General features: G+C 43.9%; 2 protein-coding genes across 7 annotated transcripts in view; both read right to left on the minus strand.

Moving 5' to 3' along the window:
* The window catches only part of Ubox5 (U-box domain containing 5), a 41,745-nt gene extending 22,032 nt beyond the window's left edge, over window positions 1-19,713 (minus strand). For 2 of the 6 annotated variants that reach the window (XM_075962182.1, XM_075962179.1), the window contains exon 1: window positions 19,619-19,713. The gene's annotated coding sequence lies outside the window, so the exon portion shown is untranslated. Of the gene's footprint in view, window positions 1-16,664; window positions 16,766-19,618 lie in introns of those variants that run through there. The other 4 variants (XM_075962178.1, XM_075962177.1, XM_075962180.1 and 1 more) reach the window with 3 other exon arrangements.
* Fastkd5 (FAST kinase domains 5) lies at window positions 1,353-16,755 on the minus strand. The gene is made up of 2 exons (XM_075962184.1): window positions 16,665-16,755; window positions 1,353-4,266 (listed from the first exon to the last, which is right to left on the minus strand). Exon 2 carries the CDS (start codon window positions 4,074-4,076, stop codon window positions 1,779-1,781), a length of 2,298 nt encoding a protein of 765 aa, XP_075818299.1. The 5' UTR covers window positions 4,077-4,266; window positions 16,665-16,755; the 3' UTR covers window positions 1,353-1,778.
* Window positions 19,714-20,632: the final 919 nt, after the last annotated feature.

The following is a 20,632-nucleotide window of genomic DNA, read 5'->3' on the forward strand; positions in this document are numbered from 1 at the left end:
AACTTCTGAGTTTTACAAGAATGTAATGGGAAGTAATTCTAGAAGATACATGTGTTTTAAAAGAGAAGGTACAAACAGGCGAGCGGGGAGGTGGGGCTATCTGTCAAATCCTGGAAAAGCACTTAACCTTACAGTAGGTGAAACACCGCAGCAGTGAGCAATTTCAGAAATTGGACACTTTAGCTTTTAAAGACACACAGTACTTCTTATAATCTCTAAACTGAGTTACCTGTCCATCCAAGAAAGTGTGACTTGCAACAGTTTTCAGAGCAAGTTAAAATGAAAGACAGCTCTCCTAGCCTTTTCCATACAATGCCCACCAGGAGAGAAAGACCAAACTCAGGTATGAGCCTAAAAGATACCTACAACTTGATGCTATGTGCAGGCAAGTCAAAGGCTTAGTGTTTGAGACACTATAGGAGGGACATGTGAACAGTTTTATATTTGTGGTGGGGATCAAACCCAGCACCTCACATACGCGTGGCAAACACACGGTCACTGACTCACATTCTTAGCCCCGCTTTTGCTCTTCGGGGGGAAAAAAAACATGAGTAGTTTTTCCTCTTAGAAAACTATCAAGATTAACAACGGCTATCAAGATAACAGTGCTTTAGTAACTCTGGATGAAAACTCTGTGGGGTCCTGAGTAAGCCGAGGAGGCAAATTTGACCCTGACCTTGTCACTTCTCTTCAGGGCCTTATTTCATGTGCTCTTAAGTTTCACTTGAATTTTTCAACTTAAATCTCTGCCTACTGAATCCTAACTTAACACAATTTCATTCAGATCTCCTCTGTGACCCTAAACCCCAAGATACCAGTTGTGTACCATCTGTGTTTCCAGACTTAACAAACAACTTATTAAACTGCTTCAGATAAACAATGATTTTTTTTTTCAGACTTAAGACTGTCCCAGTGGCTAAACATAGTGGCACTAGCCTTTTAAAAGCAGCCCTTGGGAGGCAGAGGAAAGTAGATAACGCAGGGAGTTCCAAGATAGCCAGGGCTATAGAAAGACCCCATCTCAAAAACAAAAACAAGTCAGGAGGTGGTGTTTGCACGTGCCTTTAGTCCCGGCACTCAGGAGGCATAGGCAGATGGATCCAAGTGAGGTTGAGTTCAAGGCCAGCCTGGCCTACAGAGAAAGTTCCAAGACAACCAGAGCTGTGATACAGAGAAATACCAAAAGGCGGGGGGAGAGTGCTTACTACTCTTGCAGAAAACCCAAGTCTGGTTCCCAGTGTACACGCACCGACGTAATAGGAATTAAAACAGAAACAAAACACCACCTCAAAATAACTGTAACTTAAGGTTAACAGATAAAGAAAAAAATGCATAAGATTTTGTGGCACAAGGTCATTTTGAAGATGCTTATTTATTCTGAGCAAAATATACAACTACAGCAGCTTGCCACTACCATAGGTTAGACACACTCTGTAGTAGCATTATAGCTACAGGCTCTACAACAGAGAAGAGTATACCAACAGCTACTCAATAGATGGTTTCATTATCCACCTACATTCTGACTTTTATAATTACTTGATTGGAAGACAGGTTGAGAATCCCTCTATCAAATACTTAGGACCAGAGGTGTTTCAGATTTCAAGTCTAAAGTATCTGCATGGACTACCACTTGAATATTCCTGATTTGAGATTTGTCAGTACTCAGTTTCAGATTTTAGAACATTTCTGACTTTGATTTTCTGGTTAAAGATGCTCAACCTACAGGTGTAGGGTGTGCACCTATTGCGTTTATGAGCAGAAATGCCCGTGAAGGCCTTTCAGAGAGCAGAGGTGAACACTTTCTCATGGAGGTATGCTAGCTTTTCTAAGCGAGTCCGTTTCAGTAGTGGAAGCCACTCCCAGTAAGATAATTCCACCACGCGGTACCCAATTCGAACCAGCTGCCTCCTCTTCATATTGTGCAGTCCAAGCAGATCCCTGGTACCATAGCAATACTGATTCTTGTTTGTAAACTGAATAGCTAGCTTCACTAGTGGGGGCTGAATGTGGGCTATAGGGCACAGTCCATCTGTTCCCACATTCCCCGATCTATCTGGCACACTGCACGCAGAGTCCACTAAGGGTCCGGCTGTCTTCTTTCTTAACTCCACAGGTGGCTGGCCAGTCTCTAATTCAGTTTCCCCCTGGAGATATCTCTTGGCTTTTCCCTTTAGCAACCGATTCATCAAATCATCTGTAAGGCTGACTCCCACCTGCTTAAACTGTAATCGGGCTGCATCTTCCGTTGGTGTCACTTCACTGTTAATTGGTAATGGCTTCATGTTAGCATCAAGCTGAACCTCTAAGTCAGAAGACCGGGTGTGAGGCAAAATCATATGGTGCTTGATGTACTGAGGGCCACCTAACATGGTCTCAAGTAAAGAGAGAGCTTCTAGGAACTCCGGTTTTGACCTCATATCCTTGCATGCTAAATTCCACAGCATTACAGATGCCTCTTGCTGAAGGTAAGGATTAAGACGACTGCCCTTATAATCTGGACACTCAATGGCAACTGTACCATCAAGTGTATACAGTTCCTTCGTGAGTTCAAACTTACTACTCTCTTGAGCTAATCTGACAAACTCTGGACTCAGAGCAACATTGATGAACTCAGTCGGAAAGTATTCAGAAAATGCCAGGCCAAGCAGGCAGGTCAGAAGATGCTCTGGGTACCGGCTGAATTCAGGCATCTTCCTGCGGATTTCATTTATCAGACTGGAATAAAATTCTTCTGTGTTGGGTGGCTTATAGTTCAGCGTTCCAAACGACCACAGAATTTTGGCAACGTCTTTACTTCGACAGTGTGCTACCCTTGGAGGCAAAGAGGTAGCTACTGCATTCATTACTCTTTCATCCAGGATGCGTAAGGCCGAGCAGGCAAGAGTGAGGTGCATAACACCCTGAACCCCCAAGGAAGGAATTCGCTGAGGAGCAATTTCTCCAAACCGCTTCATGAAATTCACGTGTTCTACATGAGTGAAGCGGAACATTTTCAGGATGTGAACTAAGGTGTGGCTGCTGACATGCTGCATGTTAGCACAAGCCAGGTCACCAATTTTCCGCATGACAAATTCAGAGAGATTACTACTTGATTTAAAAAAACCCAAACAGATTGTACCAATCTCCTCCAAATTTACCAGATCGATATACTTAAGGATCAGTGATTCCAGTTTCTGCATTAGGTCCTGTGGTACCTGACGATTTTCACCTATAATATAAATCAAGTGAATCAGCTGAGACAAGGAGAGCTCTTTCCAGTGTAAATGAAGGTAACTAAAAAAAAAATTTAAAAAACGAGGCACTCTGTGGCCTAAGTTCCGCCAAAGATCAGCAACCAGGAGAAGCTGGTCCAGATTCATCTCCCACACCTGACGGCAAAACCTGGTTTCATACACATCTAGCATGGAAGGGGAGAGAGGGATTCGTAAATCAACAAAGGCTTTCAAAATGCTGATCAGATCTGAGGTATCAAAGAGCTGAATGTTTTTCACACTCAGTTGGCAGAGCAACGCAAAGCTCTTACTGGACAGCAAACCAGAATGCTGTTCCACTGGCAGAGAGCTCAGCTTACAAAAGTAAGTAGTAATGACTTCTGGCGGGAGTTTATTTTGATAAACTCCGACTTTGTGCAAAATTAGTCCACCTTCTGAAACAGACAGGGGTTGGCGAGTCTCAGACCTGTTATAGCTGTGAAGCTGGTACTCTGGCCTTAGCTTTAAGAATACTCGGGTTCCTCCGAAGGCATCAAAAACCTCTACATCCTCTTTACCAACTCTTTCGGCACTAGGTTTGTCTGGATGCAATGTGTTGGCTTTAGGGGCAAAAGCTTTGTTGATTTCCAAACCCAGGTGGGCACTGCTGGTTGTGCAGATTCTCTGAGACAAGGTGATATCACCAATGTTCTTAACTTCTCGGGCAGGATGGCAGGAGCTATTATGTTCAGGAAGGTTCTGTCCCCCATGATGAATGATGTTTTCCATATTCCAATATGCCATGCTTTGGGCTGCACAGTAGGCAGAAGGATTACAAGATGCTTGGTATTTTAAAAGTCTTAACAACTTGAGAGTGGCTGCCATTCTGGAGTCTGTACTGATCTTTTTGGCAGTCAGAGCACAGTCCTCACACGTGTGATTAGGCAAGTTCTTGTCTATGTGGCGCTTGCTTAGAGACGAACAGAGAGGTGGTCCACAGAAACTGCCTGTAAATCTTCAGCACACCACAAGAGTCGTGGGCCACAAATGGTGGGGCCAGAATTGGTGCCAGATACTGAAAAAAGGGTAGATGAAGAATGAGTGGCTTCTACCTATAACACAACATTTACACGTTATAAGAAATAGGTACAGCCACGCATGGTGGTACACACCCTTTAAAAGCAATACTTAAGAAGCAGAGGCAAGAAGAACTATGGGAGTTTCAGGCCAGTCAGGACTATCTTCTAAGGCCTCATCTCAAAACGCAAAAGGAACAAAAGATAAAAAGATGCAGGTTGTACTACTGTCCATGCAAGTATGCTCAAGGTTAGTGAATGCCCAAAGCACAAGCCATCAAGTGTAAAGGACAAACTCTGTGCTTTGCAAACCAGAAAACTTCGTATCAGAAGCATCATTAGGTGGTTTCTAGACTGCAGCTTGATATAAATCACTTCCTTGTACGGAAGGACAAGATGGGGAAGGCAGATTTCCAAAAGGAAGCGGGGAGTAAAAGTAGGCAACTCATTCCATTTCTTTATTTTATTTTCATGGGTGTTTTGCATACCAGAAGAGGGCATCAGATCCCATGGGACTACAGTTATACATGACTATGAGCAGCCATGTGGGCACTGGGAATTGAACTCCGGATGTCTGGAAGAGCAGGCAGTGCTCTGAACTGCTGAGCCATCTCTCCAGCCCACAACAGGCACTTTGTGATTCTATTCTTCTAGGTCAAGGTTTTTTTTTTGAAACATGGTCTCACTACGTAGTCTTGGCTGGCCTAGAACTCACAGAGATCGTCTTCCTGTGTCTCTCTCTCTCACAAGTGCTGGGATAAAGACTCAGATCACTACATCCGACTGAGGTCCAGGGGTTTTTTTTGGTTTTTTTTTTTTTTTTTTTTTCGAGACAGGGTTTCTCTGTGGTTTTGGAGCCTGTCCTGGAACTAGCTCTTGTAGACCAGGCTGGTCTCGAACTCACAGAGATCTGCCTGCCTCTGCCTCCCAAGTGCTGGGATTAAAGGCGTGAGCCACCACCGCCTGGCGAGGTCCAGTTTTAGAATGGAAATAAGCTAGGGTTAAGTAGAAATGTGAATGACAGAACTAAGCAGAAAATTCCAATTCAACTCCGAGATGATTCTTTCCAGTAGGAAGGATCAGGGACTAAGAAAAGTCAACAAAATCTAAATAAGGAGGCCTTTCATTTTAGAGGATATGAAGAAAACACAGGAGAAATCCTGAACTCCAGGCACTGCTTTGGGAAACTTTAATGCTGGCATGGAGGACTGTAATCTCAGCTACTCAGAAGGTTGACCATCTCCAGTCCCTTACTTAGCTTTAAAGAATTATAACCACAGTAACCCTCACAATCCTTTCAGTACAAGCTCAACTATAGAGCCCTGGCATCTGGGTGCTATTCCTCTTAGGAAGGGCTGAGTACCCTCTTTAGGCTGCTCTGGTTTCTGAGTGGTCTTATGTAGCTTAGACTGGCCTCAAATTCATAGGATTTCTGCCCCAGTCTACTCCCTAGATGCTGGGGTTGCAGGTGGGTGCTCGTCACAGAGTTTGGATCACTAGCACAGATCATCAGGAGCTGGGAAGCAGACTCAGAAACTCACACATGGAGTGGGCGGAAGCAAAGTTCAGAAGCCTGGGCACCGCTGGTCCATAGGTAGAAAAGAGTCAAAGCTGTGCTTCAAGGTCCAAAGAATCCCAGGTCACAGAACTGTCCTGCTGACCAGTCCAGAGACAGCACGAGACTCCTCTGGAGGAGGCAGACGGGCAATGCTGCCACTGAACCAGGCACTAATTAGGTCCTCACTTGGCTAGAAGCAGTACAATTTTCATTTTCCTCCCATGGAAAAAAAAAAATGAGCAGGCCATGAAAGTGACTCTCCCGTATTTCTCTACCTCCTCTTCACAATATATATATATATATATATATATATATATATATATATATATATATATATATATATATATATATATATATATATATATATTCCTGCCAGGTATGGTGGCACATGACTTTATTCCTAGCATTCAGAAGACATAGGAAAGTGTATCTCTCTGAGTTTGAGGCCATGCTGGTCTACATAGTGGGTTTCAGGACAGCCAGGGTGACATGATGAGGTTCTGTCTCAAAAACAAAATAGCAGGGCTGGAGAGATGGCTCAGAGGTTAAGAGCATTGCCTGTTCTTCCAAAGGTCCTGAGTTCAATTCTCAGCAACCACATGGTGGCTCACAACCATCTGTAATGAGGTCTGGTGCCCTCTTCTGGCCTGCAGTCATACATACAGACAGAATATTGTGTACATAATAAATAAATATTAAAAAAACCCAAAAAAACAAAATAGCAAAAGATTTATCTTTTCATTGTATGTATATGGGTGCTTTGCCTGCTTCTACGTCTGTGCACCATTTGTGTGTGGTGGAGGCAAGGTGCTGGGTCCTCTGGAGCTGTAGTCCTCTGTAGGAGCAGCAAGTCCTGTTAACTGCCGAGTCATCTCTCCTGTTCATATTCTTTCTTTCTTCAATGCACATTCTTTTTTTTTATATATACTTACTAGCAAAGTCCAAAGGGATGTAAGCAGTCAATCAATGGACCATAGAGGGTTACTGCTGCAGAATTTTCATGAATGATCTGAAATCTCTTCCTCTGTGCTTTTAGCCTGTTAGGTCTCAAACCCTGGACAACCGGCTGAGGTGCCTACTTAACATATCAAAGCACACTTGGCCACTAGATTTTCTCAGCATCCCTCAGTCCCTACCTGTTCAGGGTCCTCCTGGCTGGTACACCCCCCCACCCTAAACTTCTCCAGGTCAGAGACTGGTTGCACTTCCCCCCAGAGGCTCCTCCCTATATAATCCAGACATTTCGGTTACCTGCTCTTCTTGAAACCTTTTGCCCTCTTGGCTGCTGCACCTGGTTTCCCCCTCTCATTTCTCCCTTCCCCTTCCTGCCTCCTCACATGGCTCAGGGTAAAGTCCACTCTGGACTCTTCTATATGTCTCTGCCTCTGGCAATGCTCCCCCTTTTTATCTATAATAAACTTTCTCCTCAACCATACATAAAAGCAGTCATGTCCCATCAGGGTCCATACAAGAGGACCAACAGCCAACATTAAACTCATGAACACAGCTGGACAGTTGGTAAAGCCACACCTGAGTGAGCCTTGGAGAAGCAGAGCCCCAAGGACTATGAGTCCTGAGGACCTCCTCATGCTGTTATTGAGCATAGCTCTCACGGTTGCCCTAGTGGTCACCACGTCCCTCATAACCTCCTATGGGTTGTATGAAAACTCTCAGTGGGTGTCTAGTCCTTCACTGGGCAGTGTTACTGGTACTTAAAATAATAGTGACAGATTTTTTCCAAGCATTGCTGCTGGGGCAAATTAATGATTCAACCACCACCCTTAGAAAGAATTTAGACATGTAGAATTGTTAGTAAGGTTAGGGTAAGATGTTTTTGTTAATGGCTTTGAGGTAGAAAATCTTGGGGAACAATTTAAAGTTTAGAAAGACAAACAGTTGAGCAAGGGACTCCCTGAGGTCAGAGAACAAAACAATGGCAGCCTGGCTAACGCTGGCTAGGATGGGTTGGTGATCAAAGGTGACTAATTCCTTGTACCCATTTCTGCCCTCAGCTTCCTGATATAAAAACTGTTGATGAGTGGGTATGCACCTTGAGGATTTAAAGTAGAGATGACTGATTTTTTTTTCTTATACAAACATTTAGATTTGTGATTCTTAAGATTTTTATAAGATCACCTTTTGAGCTGGGTGGTGGTGGCTTTAATCCCAGCACTCAAGAAGCAGAGGCAGGCGGATCTCTGAGTCTGAGGTCAGCCTGGTCTACAAGAGCTAGTTCCAGGACAGGCTCCAAAGCTACAGAGAAACTCTGTCTCAGAAAAAAATAAAAAAAGATTACCTTTTAAGATAAGTTATAAAGTGATTGACCCTTTCTTTGTAACCAAAAATGCAGCCTGTCAGCAAAAGAACTAGCTGAGAAAAATACCTTGTTTGTTTGCCCTCTGTTAATTATAACAAATTGCTTGAGTATGAATGTATGTGGGTTCTTGGGACAACTTGTTTTTTACCTGTAATACATAAAATGTTTAAATGATGTAAGGGATATGGAAAACATGTTTTACTGGTATTCATTGTAATCATTTACTTGGAAAACAGAATGTAACCACTGTAATTTTTATACTGCTTGAGAGACTTTGCTGCAGTACATAAGCTATAAGGGAAACAATAAAGTCATGAGAGAATGAAAACACCAGGAAAGATATAGAAGGGAAGCTGCAGAAGAAGACATCAGGAAGTAGTTAGCGGAAGACATCAGGAAAGACACAGAAGGGGAACACCAGACTAGATGAACGAAGCAAAAAAGAATAGAGTAGAACAAGAAAAAATAACAAAGAAGCTTTCATCCCTTGGACAAGAAGTCTGTGTGTTTTTCTCACTGACTCTGCATCTTGCTCCCAGTCTCTCTGCACCCTCTGCAATGTCCTTTCCTTTTTATTTATTTATTTTTTAATTCAACTGGTGCCAAAACCCAGGACCAGTGATGTCCATTCCTTTTCTATTTCCTTTTTTCATGCAGTCTCTTCTTTCTAGAGTCCATAAAGAGCCAGGACTGAAGGGCAGGCCAAAGGACTTTATTCTGCCTACCAGGTTTCTTTCTCTGAGAGAGAGGAATGAATGTTCTAATTTTATACACTGGGTTCCTTTTAAGACAGGATCTCACTATGTGGCCCTGGCACTCATTAGGTAGACTATAGTGAACTTGGATTGAATTTAGAGCTCCACCTGTCTCCAAGTCCCTAATGCTGGGGCAAAAGGTGTGCACCACCACACCTGGGGCTACATTTGGTGTTTTATGTGCCCAGCTTCAACTGCTCAAGTGATCCCAAACTACATCCTTAGGCCCAAATTAAGCCCTGTGCCTGGTTTTCACAAGTAAAGCTTTATCTGGACATATCTCATGTCTGTGTTAGCTTTCTCAATACAAGAACCGAGTAAGTAACCGTCTCAGAGACTGTATGGCTGTAAAACATAAAGTGTTTCTTTATTATTAGTATTATTTATTATGTATACAATGTTCTGCCTGCAGGCCAGAAGAGGGCACCAGATCTCATTACAGATGGCTGTGAGCCACCATGTGTCTGGCTGCTGGGAATTGAACTCTTCTGGAGAGCAGTCAGTGCTCTTAATCTCTCTGAACCATCTCTCCAGCCCACATAAAATGTTTCTTATCTGGCTCTTTACGGAAACAGCTCACAGTCCTCTGCTGCAGACCACACATTAACTGCAACTAAAACTGTTAATAAGAAAGAACACAGCAATTAACAACAAATCCTGTTTACTTTTATATATATATATATATATATAAATTTTTAATTATATAGGGGTGTGTGTGTGTGTGTGTATCTACAAGGGCAGAGCAGTCAGATCCCCTGGATGAAGCTAGAGTTCATAGGTTCTTTTGAGCTGCCATATGGGTGCTGGGAATCAAACTCCCGTCTTTCCCGCCCCCCCCCATTTACTTTTAAATCACCTCTGCAGTTATTTTTGTTTGTATTTGTTTATTTTTTCCAAGTAAGATTTTATAAAACACACGCTGGCCTCAAGCCTACGATCTTGCTTCCTTCACCTGCTAATACAGGCATGTGCTGTTATATCTAGTTTATAAATGTTCATTTCTAGGGGTTTTTGCTTGTCTGTTTTCTGAGAATGGGTGATGTCATTCAGGCTACTATCAAATTCACTATGTAGTTGAAGATGGCCTGACCTTCTGAGTGTCCTACCTCCCACTCCTAATGCTTGAATTACAAGTGTGTGCTACAATGCCTATCTTATGAGGTGTTGGGGATTGAACCCAGAGCCTCCTGCATACTAAACACACACTTGACCAAATGAGCTCTATCCCTAGACCAATAAACAGTAATTTTTAAAAATCACCTCTCAGCCGGGCGGTGGTGGCGCACTCCTGTAATCCCAGCACTTGGGAGGCAGAGACAGGCGGATCTCTGTGAGTTCGAGGCCAGCCTGGTCTACCAAGGGAGTTCCAGGACAGGCTCCAAAGCTACAGAGAAACCCTGTCTCGAAAAAACCAAAAAATAAAAAAAAAAAAAAAATAAATAAAAAAAAAAAATCACCTCTCTATAAAACAATGGTTAAGTGCATTTGCTGATCTTAATAGAGGACCCAGGTTTAGCTGTCAAGACCCATGGTGGCTCACAGTGGATCTGACATCCTCTGTTGGCTTCTGTGGGCACTAGGCATGAACACACCACACACACATACATGCAAGCAAAAGATAAAAAGAAATAAACTAGAAAAAAAAATTTTTTAATATTTTTTTCTTCTTCTTTTTTTAAATATTTATTTATTTATTTATTATGTATACAATATTCTGTGTGTGTGACTGCAGGCCAGAAGAAGGCACCAGACCTCATTACAGATGGTTGTGAGCCACCATGTGGTTGCCGGGAATTGAACTCAGGACCTTTGGAAGAGCAGGCAATGCTCTTAACCACTGAGCCATCTCTCCAGCCCATAGAAAAAAAAATTTTTTTAATTACCTTTATAAGCCAGGCATGGTGGTATACACCTTTGATCCCAGCACTTAAGTGGCAGAGGCAGGTGGATCTCTGTGAGTTTAAGGCCAGCCTAGTCTACATAGAGTTCTAGGACAGTCAGGGCTATATAAAGGGACCTTGTCTCAAAACAAAAACAAAAGGAAAAAAAAAGGGAGGGGATTACCTCTATAACTGGACATGGCAATGCACATCTGTAATCTCAGCACTGAGAGGGCAGAGGCAGGGGATCTCTGTGAGTTGAGGCAAACATTGCCTACGTAGTTCTAGCTTAGCAATGATTCCATACTCAGACTTTCATCTTAAAAAAAAAGAAGGCTGGGGAGCTGGAGAGATGGCTCAGAGGTTAAGAGCATTGCCTGCTCTTCCAAAGGTCCTGAGTTCAATTCCCAGCAACCACATGGTGGCTTACAACCATCTGTAATGGGGTCTGGTGCCCTCTCCTGGCCTGCAGGCAGACACACAGACAGAATATTGTATACATAATAAATAAATAAATATTAATTAAAAAAAGAAGAAGAAGAAGAAGGCTGGGCTGGAGAGTTAACTCATCAGTTAGCTCTTCCAGAAGATCTGAGGTTCAATTCCCAGCACCCACATGGTGGCTTACAACCATCTATAATTCCAGTCCCAGGGATCCAATACCCTCTTCTGGCCTCTACAGGGACACAGTGCACAAACATACATGCAAACAAAACACCCAAACACATAAAATAAGTAAATAGAAGGCTGTGGCTACATGAAACCCCGTCTCAAAACAAAGATAACAAACGAAATTAAGTTCTAAGATGAAAATAACAAGAGCCCCGACTATTTTAGGGTCTCTTCTGTACCAATGCTATCTTTTTTCCTTGTCCTAATTAAAATTTGCGTTAATAAACAATAGGTTTTTAAATTTTTAAAACATAATTATTTTTACAATTTTTTACTTAATGTGTGTTTGTGTATGTGGAGACACACATACCATGGCACATGTGTGAAGATCACAAGACAACTTGTAGGAGTCAGTTTTCTTCTGCCATGAAGATCCTATGGATTAAACTCAGATTGCCAGGATTGGTAAAAAGTGCCTTTAACCATTTCGATGACCGAAATAAAAGGTTTTATTTATGACATGTCTGTTTTTGTACATCATTACATACTGTTCACATTCACACACACACCCGCCACTATATTTTCTTGTCCCCATTCGTCTTGTATGTGTTGTACACATGTGGAGATGAGCTCAATCTGGTGTCTTCCTCCATGGCTCAACACTTTATTTTTGAGACAGGATCTGTCACTGAATCTGAGGGTCACAACTGGCTAGACTGGTCAGTGAGCCCAGGGTATGCTCCAGCCTCCACCTCCCAAGAAGGCTAGGACTACAGGCACGTGACACTTCATATCCAGCTTTTTTTTTTCATTATTATTATGAAGGTTCTGGGGATCCAAACTTGGGCCCTCAGGCTTGTGGGTCAAGCACTTTACTCACCGAGCCATCTCCCAAACATCCTGCTTTCATGGATAGTCTAGATTCTGCACGAGACAACATACAATCTGTCGTTCTCCCCACCATTATCCTCTCTAGTTTCCTCCTCTCCCTTCAAGGCTTAGAGTCCTAAATGAACTATTTGATATGCATCAACCCCCACCTCCCCTTTAACTTTCTGAGACAGGATCTCATGACGCAGTCCTGGCAGGTCTGGAACTTGGGAGAGATCCACCTGCCTCTGCCTTCCTAGTCCTAGAATTAAAGGCGTGTACCACCACATCCTGCTTAGTTCTCATTCTAACAATAAGGTAGGTTTATTATTTCCATATTATTTATAAGTAAGAGATTTTATAAGATTAAGGAAATTCTCACAAGAAAAAAAGAAATCTTTCATATGGTACAGAGCCAAAGGACTGAGTAGAGCTTGCTCTCAGACTCCAAAGGCCACACTACTAGAATACAGAGACCGCAATACAATTTAGAAAGCAGAGGTCCAGATTTGGGGGCAGGGCTGAAGAAGCGACTCTCCAGATTTCCAGATGCCAGGAGTTAGAGTCACTGGGTCAGCTCAAGGGCATCTCCTGCCTATCACATCCTCGCGTTCCAGTTATCACTACAGTTCACCCTACTTATAAAAAGAATAAAGAGAAGACAAAAGGACTGACAACTATATGAAAGAATGGGTTTCGCAGAACATTCTAAAATCAAAGAAAGAGGACAATAAAAGACCTGAAAGTTGGCAGGAGATATTTGAGAAGGAAACATGAAGACGTCTCGTGGCCGAGGGACTGGAGAGTGGCGCAGTGATTGAGAGCACTGGCTGCTCCTCCAGAGCAGTTTACCTGCTCAAGCAGATCAGTCTTGCAGACCAGGGATTCCCAGAACCCACATGGCTCACAACCATCTGTGATTCCAGTTCCAGGGGCTCTGATGCCCTCCTCTGGGCTCTGCGGGCACTGCATGAACATGATACATAAACATACAAGCTGGGAAAATATGTGGGCACATGAAATAAAATAATTCTAAAAAAGAATAGGTACAGCCGGGCGGTGGTGGCGCACGCCTTTAATCCCAGCACTTGGGGGCCGAGGCAGGCGGATCTCTGTAAGTTTGAGGCCAGCCTGGTCTACAAGAGCTAGTTCCAGGACAGGAACCAAAAGTTACGGAGAAACCCTGTCTCGAAAATTAAAAAAAAAAAAAGAACAGGTGCACTTGGGAGGCAGAGGTACGAAGTCTCTGAGTTCAAGGCTAGTACACAGTGAATTCCAGGATAGCCAGAGCTACAGAGAGACCTTATCTCACAAAAACAAAACACAACAAAGCACATATACACACACATCAAATAAATAAATAAATAAATAAACAGTTTTAAGAAAGTTGGCTCAGTGTTTAAGAACACTTGCTCTTGCATAGGACCCTAGTTCATTTCCCAGCACCCACAATGGTGTCTCGGTTCCAGTGAGTCCAGTTCCAGACGATCTGATACTCTTTTCTGAACATTGAGGACGCCAGGCATGTGCATGGTCCATAAACATACATGCAGGCAAAACATTTATACATGTAACATAAAATAAATTTAAAGGAAAATTTAAAAAGAGTTAAGTTTTGAAATGCGCCCGGGTGGTGGTACACGCTTTTAATCCCAGCACTTGGGAGGCAGAGGCAGGCAGATCTCTGTGAGTTCAAGGCCAGCCTGGTCTACTAAGGAAGTTCCTAGACAGCCTTCAAAGCTACAGAGAGGGCTGGAGAGATGGCTCAGTGGTTAAGAGCATTGTCTGCTCTTCCAAAGGTCCTGAGTTCAATTCCCAGCAACCACATGGTGGCTCACAACCATCTGTAAAGAGGTCTGGCACCCTCTTCTGGCCTTCAGGCATACAGACAGAATATTGTATACATAATAAATAAATAAATATTTTAAAAAAAGCTACAGAGAAACCCTGTCACACACACACACACACACACACACACACACACACACACACACACACAAAAGGATGTACATCAATCTGAATTTGAAGCCAGCCTAATCCACACAGCAAGTTCTAGGCCAGGGCTATGCAGTAAGACCCTGTCTCAGGAGGGAGAGTTTTAGTTTTAAATTCAGTGAGGTGGCACATACCTACACATACCTGTAACCCCAGGCAGGACTGACACATGTTCAAGGCTAGTCTAAACTAAACAGACTTTCCAAATTAACAAACGGATAAACAAAAATATTTAAGAGCTCAACACAGGAGAGAAAAAAAGAGAAAACTCATAGTAAAAACAGAGGAAAGATCCCAGGACAAGAGCTGTGGCCAGACAAAAAGCACAAGCAGTGCATGCTGCAAGAGATGCATGGGCATGGGCAGTGTCTGGGAAAGGAACATCCAATTGATAATCTAGGGATGGACAGACTGACAGAAAAATAAGCCAGTAAGAACACTAACAGAAATTATTGCCAGGTATACATTACAGCTGTAGTCTGCATATAACCCCAGCACTTAAAGAGTTTGAAGCAGGGGCTGGAGAGATGGCTCAGTGGTTAAGAGCATTGCCTGCTCTTCCAAAGGTCCTGAGTTCAATTCCCAGCAGCCACATGGTGGCTCACAACCATCTATAATAAGGTCTGGTGCCCTCTTCTGGCCTGCAGGCATAACGCAGAAAGAATATTGTATACATAATAAATAAATAAATAAATATTTTTTAAAAAAAAGGAGGGAGGGGTCTGGAGAGATGGCTCCATGATTACAAGGATCTGAGTTCAGCTCAGAAACATCCGTAAGGGAGGGATGTGCTTGCTGGCCTTGGCAGGCACACACATACACATGGCACTTACTCACACATATATACATAAATAGAAGTAAAATAAAATTAAGAGTCTTTGTTTAAAATCAAAACAGAGAGAGAGAGATGGAGAGTGAGCAACACTAGCTATATGATGGCTCATACCTGAAATCTCAGGTACTCAGGATGCTGAGAAGAGATACAAAATTCTACCTGGGCAACATAGTGAGTGAGTCCAGTCTCAAAACAACAACACTGTTAAAAGCACTTGCTGCTCTTTTGGAGGACCAGGGTTCAACTCCCAGTACCATCAAAGTGGCTGACAACCACCTATAACTCCAGTTCCAGAAGGTCTGATGCCCTCTTCTAACTTCTGTGGGTACCAGGAGAGCATGTAGTGCATATACATTCATTTAGGCAAAACACTCATACACATAAAATAAATCTAAAAACAAAAACAATAAAAAGAGCCCGTGGGTGTAGCTCAGTAATTGTTCGTTGCCTGCCATACAGAAGCCCTGCGTTCACTACCCAGTGCCACATAAAAGCTGGAAGGAAGAGAGGAAGGAAACGCAATACAAATGTATACGAAAGCAGCTGCTCTAAGACTTCTCTTAATCATGATGCTAAAATACTAAATCAAACCTCAAAGAAAAAGAAACCAACAAATACCAAAAGGAACAGACTGTTGAAAACGATTTTGGGGAACAAAAGTGGGGGAAGAAACTGGAAAGAACTGACAGTGTCACAAGTTCTATTGAACTATTTAAATCACAAACAAGCACAACTTCAACAAAACTTAAATTTACAAAATACGTATGTTAGAGGTGTGGTGGTGCACGCCTGTAACCCTAGCACTTGTGAGGTGAAAGCAGGAGTCACGGTCATCCTTAACTATACACTGAGTTTGAAGCCAGGCTAGAATACATGTGACCCTGTCTCAAAAACAGAAGCCAAGTCTAACTAGGCGTGGTGGTGCAGGTCTTAATCCCAGAACTTGGGAGGCAAAAGCTCGCAGATCTGTGTGAATTCAAGGTCAGCCTGGTCTACAGAGTGAGATCCAGGAAAGCCAGGGCTGTTATACAGAGAAACCAAAAACAACGACAAGCCAAGTCTAGTGGTGCACAACTTTAATCCCAGTATTTAGAAGGCAGGGGCAGGTAAAGCTCTGTGGTTTTGAGGCCAGCCCGGTCTATACAGCAAGCTCCCAGCTAGCCAGGGTTATACAGCAAGATCGCCTGTCTTTAAGAGAAGAAAAAAGTAGGGAAGAAGAGAAGAGGCAGAGTAAGAGGGCAGGGAAGAAGAGCATTGCAAAGGAGATTGCTGCTAGGTAGAGAAAACAGGCTGAGGGAGTTAGTTAACTTTTCTTTCCCCGAGGTTTCCCAGAGCACAAACGAGAAAGCTGAAAATCAATTAATTAACTAATTCCTGGCTCCTAATTAAAGGCTCCAACCTGACGTCACTGCACTAAGCTCCCTGCCTAGTTTCAATTTTCTAAATATATCCTCCTCTCTATCTCCTCCTTAGGGCCGCTAATAGACCACAGCACAGCTTCACGGTGTTGGCATCTCCAAAAGGCACTGCTCAACCACCCAGACGATGTGATAACACAGAAGCCAGAAGTCTTACCTTTTTATCTTCCAGATACATGCCTCAGCAAGGCCATCTTAAACCACAGTCCAGAAGTTAGAAAAAGGGAACCGGGCAGAAAAGGGCAGCCGTGGTAACTGTAAGTCAATTAAGCGTATGACACATTTAGTATATACAAATTACCAACTACTCATTCTCATACTGTCTTTTCTCTTTTGCAGTGTTAGTAATCAAACTCAAGGCCTCATCAATGCTAGGCTTACTACAGCCTTAGCTCCTAACTTTTTCTAGGGGCTAAAGTCTCCTGATGGGAGTTTACCAAAATTTAAAGCCACAAAGGCTTATAAACTGACAGTAATGACCCTGAGCTGTCAGTGAGATGTTAACTAGGTTGTTTCTTCCCTTCTGCTCCCATGTACCAGTAGTCTAGGAAGGTTAAGGCACACTGCAAACTGCAGAGGTCAAGGGAAGGGTCTATGAACCAAGCCAAAAGAAAATCAAAGCTGGGGGGAGGGGAGTCCAAATCTAGCACAAACCATCCGTCTTTAAGACAGGGTCTCAGTTGGGCGGTGGTGGCATATGCCTTTAGTCCCAGCACTCAAGAGACAGAGGAAGGTGATCTCCTTGAGTTTGGGGCCAGCCTGATCTATGGAGGGAGTCCCTGAACCACCAGAGCTACCCAAAGAAAAGGTGTCTCAAAGAAACCATGTCTTAAACAAACAAACAAGCAACAACAAAAAGACAGGGTCTCATGTATCCTAGAATGGTCTCAACTCTGCAGCTGAATGCTGGGGGTGGTGAAGACATGCCTGCTCCTAGGTCTGGGTTGAGGTTTATTGTAAACATGAAAGAGAGCATAAGGAGAAGCACCCGGAAGTCCAGAGTGAACCTGGCTGACAGACAGAACAGGGCCATGTGGGACAGGTGGGCGGGGAGAGGTAGAAGTCAAGAGGCCAGGAGTGTGGGAACTAAGAGCAGCAGCTAAGAGGAAAAAGGACCCTTAGTGAAAGGGTAGGTAGTCAAGATAGCTGAGGTTATGTAGAAATCAGAGAAGCTGGGAGTTTAGGGTAGGAGCAGGGTATGGCAGCCAGGATGACTCTGTGTACTGAGGGATGCTGGGAGGACCTGGCAGCCAGGTCCACTTTGATATGTTAAATTTGCACCTCAGTCAGTCATTTAGCTTGACTTTGAGAACTAGCAGTAGCCAGCAGAGGCAGGCCTTGCACTCCAGTGACAGGATGATAGGCACAGGCCTCCATGCCCTTCCCTCCACTTTAGAGGGTGGCTAAAGAGCAGGTAAAAATAAATAGAAAGACCCACACAGACAAGAGAGAAAATTCCCAACAACAATTCCAGTCACATACAACCAAACACCTAGGTTTTTATTGTTGTTTTAGTTTTTCACCTGTTTTTCCAATTTTAAGGTTTCAAAAATAAGAAACTTCAGATTTCCGTTTTTGTTTTTTTTTTTCTTAGAGGGGTGGAGAGAGCACAGTCTTCCTATAGCCCTGTATGGCCTCAAACTCACAGATGTGCCTCCTTCATTTCCTGAGTGCTGGAATTAAAGATGTGCACTACCACGCCAAGCCAGAATTCTTTTATATAAAAGTTGACAAAAAAAAAAAGTTGACTTACTGGTCAGAAAGACGGCCCAATATTTAAGAGCACTGGCTTCTCTCTCAGCCCACACTTTGGCTCACAACCAACTACAATTCAAGCCCCAGGAGATCTGACATCCTCTTCTGGCCTCCTCCAGCCAGACACATGGTGCACAGACACGCACAAAGGCAAAACGCCCAGACACAGAAAACAAAAATAAAGAAAAAACCTTAAGTTGATCTATTTACACAATGAATGCCAAGGCTTCATTGGGGACCAGAAAACAATAAACCACTAAGTATGGTAGACATACAGACACAGCAGCCCTGCACAACTGCCAAAAGTGACCCAGCTTTCTCAGCTAAATGAAGCAAGTGGTAGTCGTGAGATTTCATTTTGGTCTACCAAGCAGGACTAAATCACCTAGGGCTAGCCTGTGGCAACTGAGGGCAGTAGGCCTAAGAACCTAGTGCTAGAAAGCTGCTGTTTTGAGTACTCACAGTGTGGGCAAAGTACAGAAAACATGAACACAAAATACCAATTCTTTTTTACATTAAAATTCCTAGATAGGCGCTCCACAGGATGAAGCAAAGCCCAGATGTCTACACTGAGTGAGCAAGGAAGCCCCCAAGAAGACTCATAAATGTATCAAGTAGAAAGGCTCCTATGCAGAGTTCCTTCCTTGAGTTAGAGCAACGAGATGTCATGATTTGAACAGAAAAGGGGCAGTAATTTCCTGTTCCTGGGAGAGAGAGGAGACAAACGCTATTACCTCGACTTGGGCTTGTACGACCAGAAAGTGCTAGAAAATGAAGGTATGTTTCACTGCCTCACCCCGTCCCAAGATGCTTTCTGGCGAGAAGCTGGTTAAGAAACACCGACTCGGCCGGCCGATGGTGGCACACGCCTTTAATTCCAGCACTCGGGAGGCAGAGGCAGACGGATCTCTCAGTTCGAGGCCAGCTTGGTCTACACAGTGAGTTCCATGACAGCCTGGGCTACACAGAGAAACCCTGTCTCGAAAATCTGGGGGGCGGAGGGAGAAGAAAGAAAGACCTGCTCTCGGGACCCACCCAAAACCGGCTAAGTCACTTTCTAAGGGCTTCGCGTGGACGCTAGGATGTGGAGTGGGACCGAGCAGAATGTTTAACAGTCCTGTGAGGTACATACAGTCACGATCTCCACTTCACAAGGGCTCAAAAGCAGCTTTCAAAGAAGTCTTTTGCCCTCAGTCACAGCAGTTTGGAGAGGCGAAGGTGGCCCAGATATCTAGGGGCTCTCGGGTGGCGCCCGGGTCGCCGGCTTGGAAGCACTGCCTTGGCGGAGCAGGCCCGGGAGAACCGGTCGGCGGGGCCAGAACGCAGGCAGCACGTCCTCTCCGGCCGCCCACTCACCTGACACCCGCAAAGGTAGCGCCCCAGCTCCAGTCCCGGGCCGCAAAAGGTAAGTCAACACACACAGCCCTCCAGCAGCAACCGCTCCACAGCCCACTTCCGGGCCAGCGGCCGTCTACTTCCGCCTGCGTCAGTCCCGGAGCCGGAGCCGCGGAGGCTCAAAAAACTCCAGACAGCGTTTTCCACTGGCATTTTCTAGCGTCAGACGTAAAGAGGATGCCTAGAACGAGCAGAGGGTAAAATAGTACGCTGGATGGATCACTTTGGTAGTAATTGAGCAGCTGTGCACAGGTTCGAATCCTAGGATACCATCAAGATTTTATGATTTTGGAAAATCACATAAACTTTTAAAGCCTTGTTTGTCATCTATAGAATGAAGATAATGATGCATTTCCAATAGTGAAAATGTTTATGTTTTCAGAAGAGGAACTAGCAATGGGTAGATGAAAAATTGGCAAAAGAAACTGGGAACTGGGCATATTATGCCTTTAATCCAGGCGCTCAGGGGGCAGAGACGGGCAAATTTTCTTTTTCTTTTTTGTTTTGTTTTTCGAGACAGGGTTTTGCTCTAGGTTTTTTGGAGCCTGTCCTGGAACTAGCTTTTGTAGACCAGGCTGGCCTCGAACTCACAGAGATCCGAATGCTGGGATTAAAGGCCACTACCGCCTGGTTTAGGCAAATTTTCTTGAATTGGAAGCCAGCCTGGTCTACATAGTGGGTCCCAGGATAGCCATGGCTATGTAGCGAGATCTTGCCAATAAATAAATAAATAAATGATACAGAAAAATGGATACAAGTCGGACATGGTGGCGCACGACTTTAATCCCAGCACTCGGGAGGCAGTGGCAGGCAGAGCTCTGAGTTCGATGCCAGTGTGATCTACAAAGCACATTCCAGCACAGCCAGAGCTGTTATACAGAGAAACCCTATGTAGAAAAGCCTTTAAAAGAAAAATGGATGCAAGACGCTGAGACTGGAGGAGGGTAAGTCAGGATGGTCTTGTACCCCCCCTTA

Source organism: Microtus pennsylvanicus, chromosome 2, assembly GCF_037038515.1.
Source record: "Microtus pennsylvanicus isolate mMicPen1 chromosome 2, mMicPen1.hap1, whole genome shotgun sequence".
Classification (NCBI taxonomy): domain Eukaryota; kingdom Metazoa; phylum Chordata; class Mammalia; order Rodentia; family Cricetidae; genus Microtus; species Microtus pennsylvanicus.

Bases quoted from the DNA above. Each gene is read 5' to 3' on its own strand.
- Fastkd5 (XM_075962184.1), bottom strand. From the start codon at position 4,076: ATGGCAGCCACTCTCAAGTTGTTAAGACTTTTAAAATACCAAGCATCT.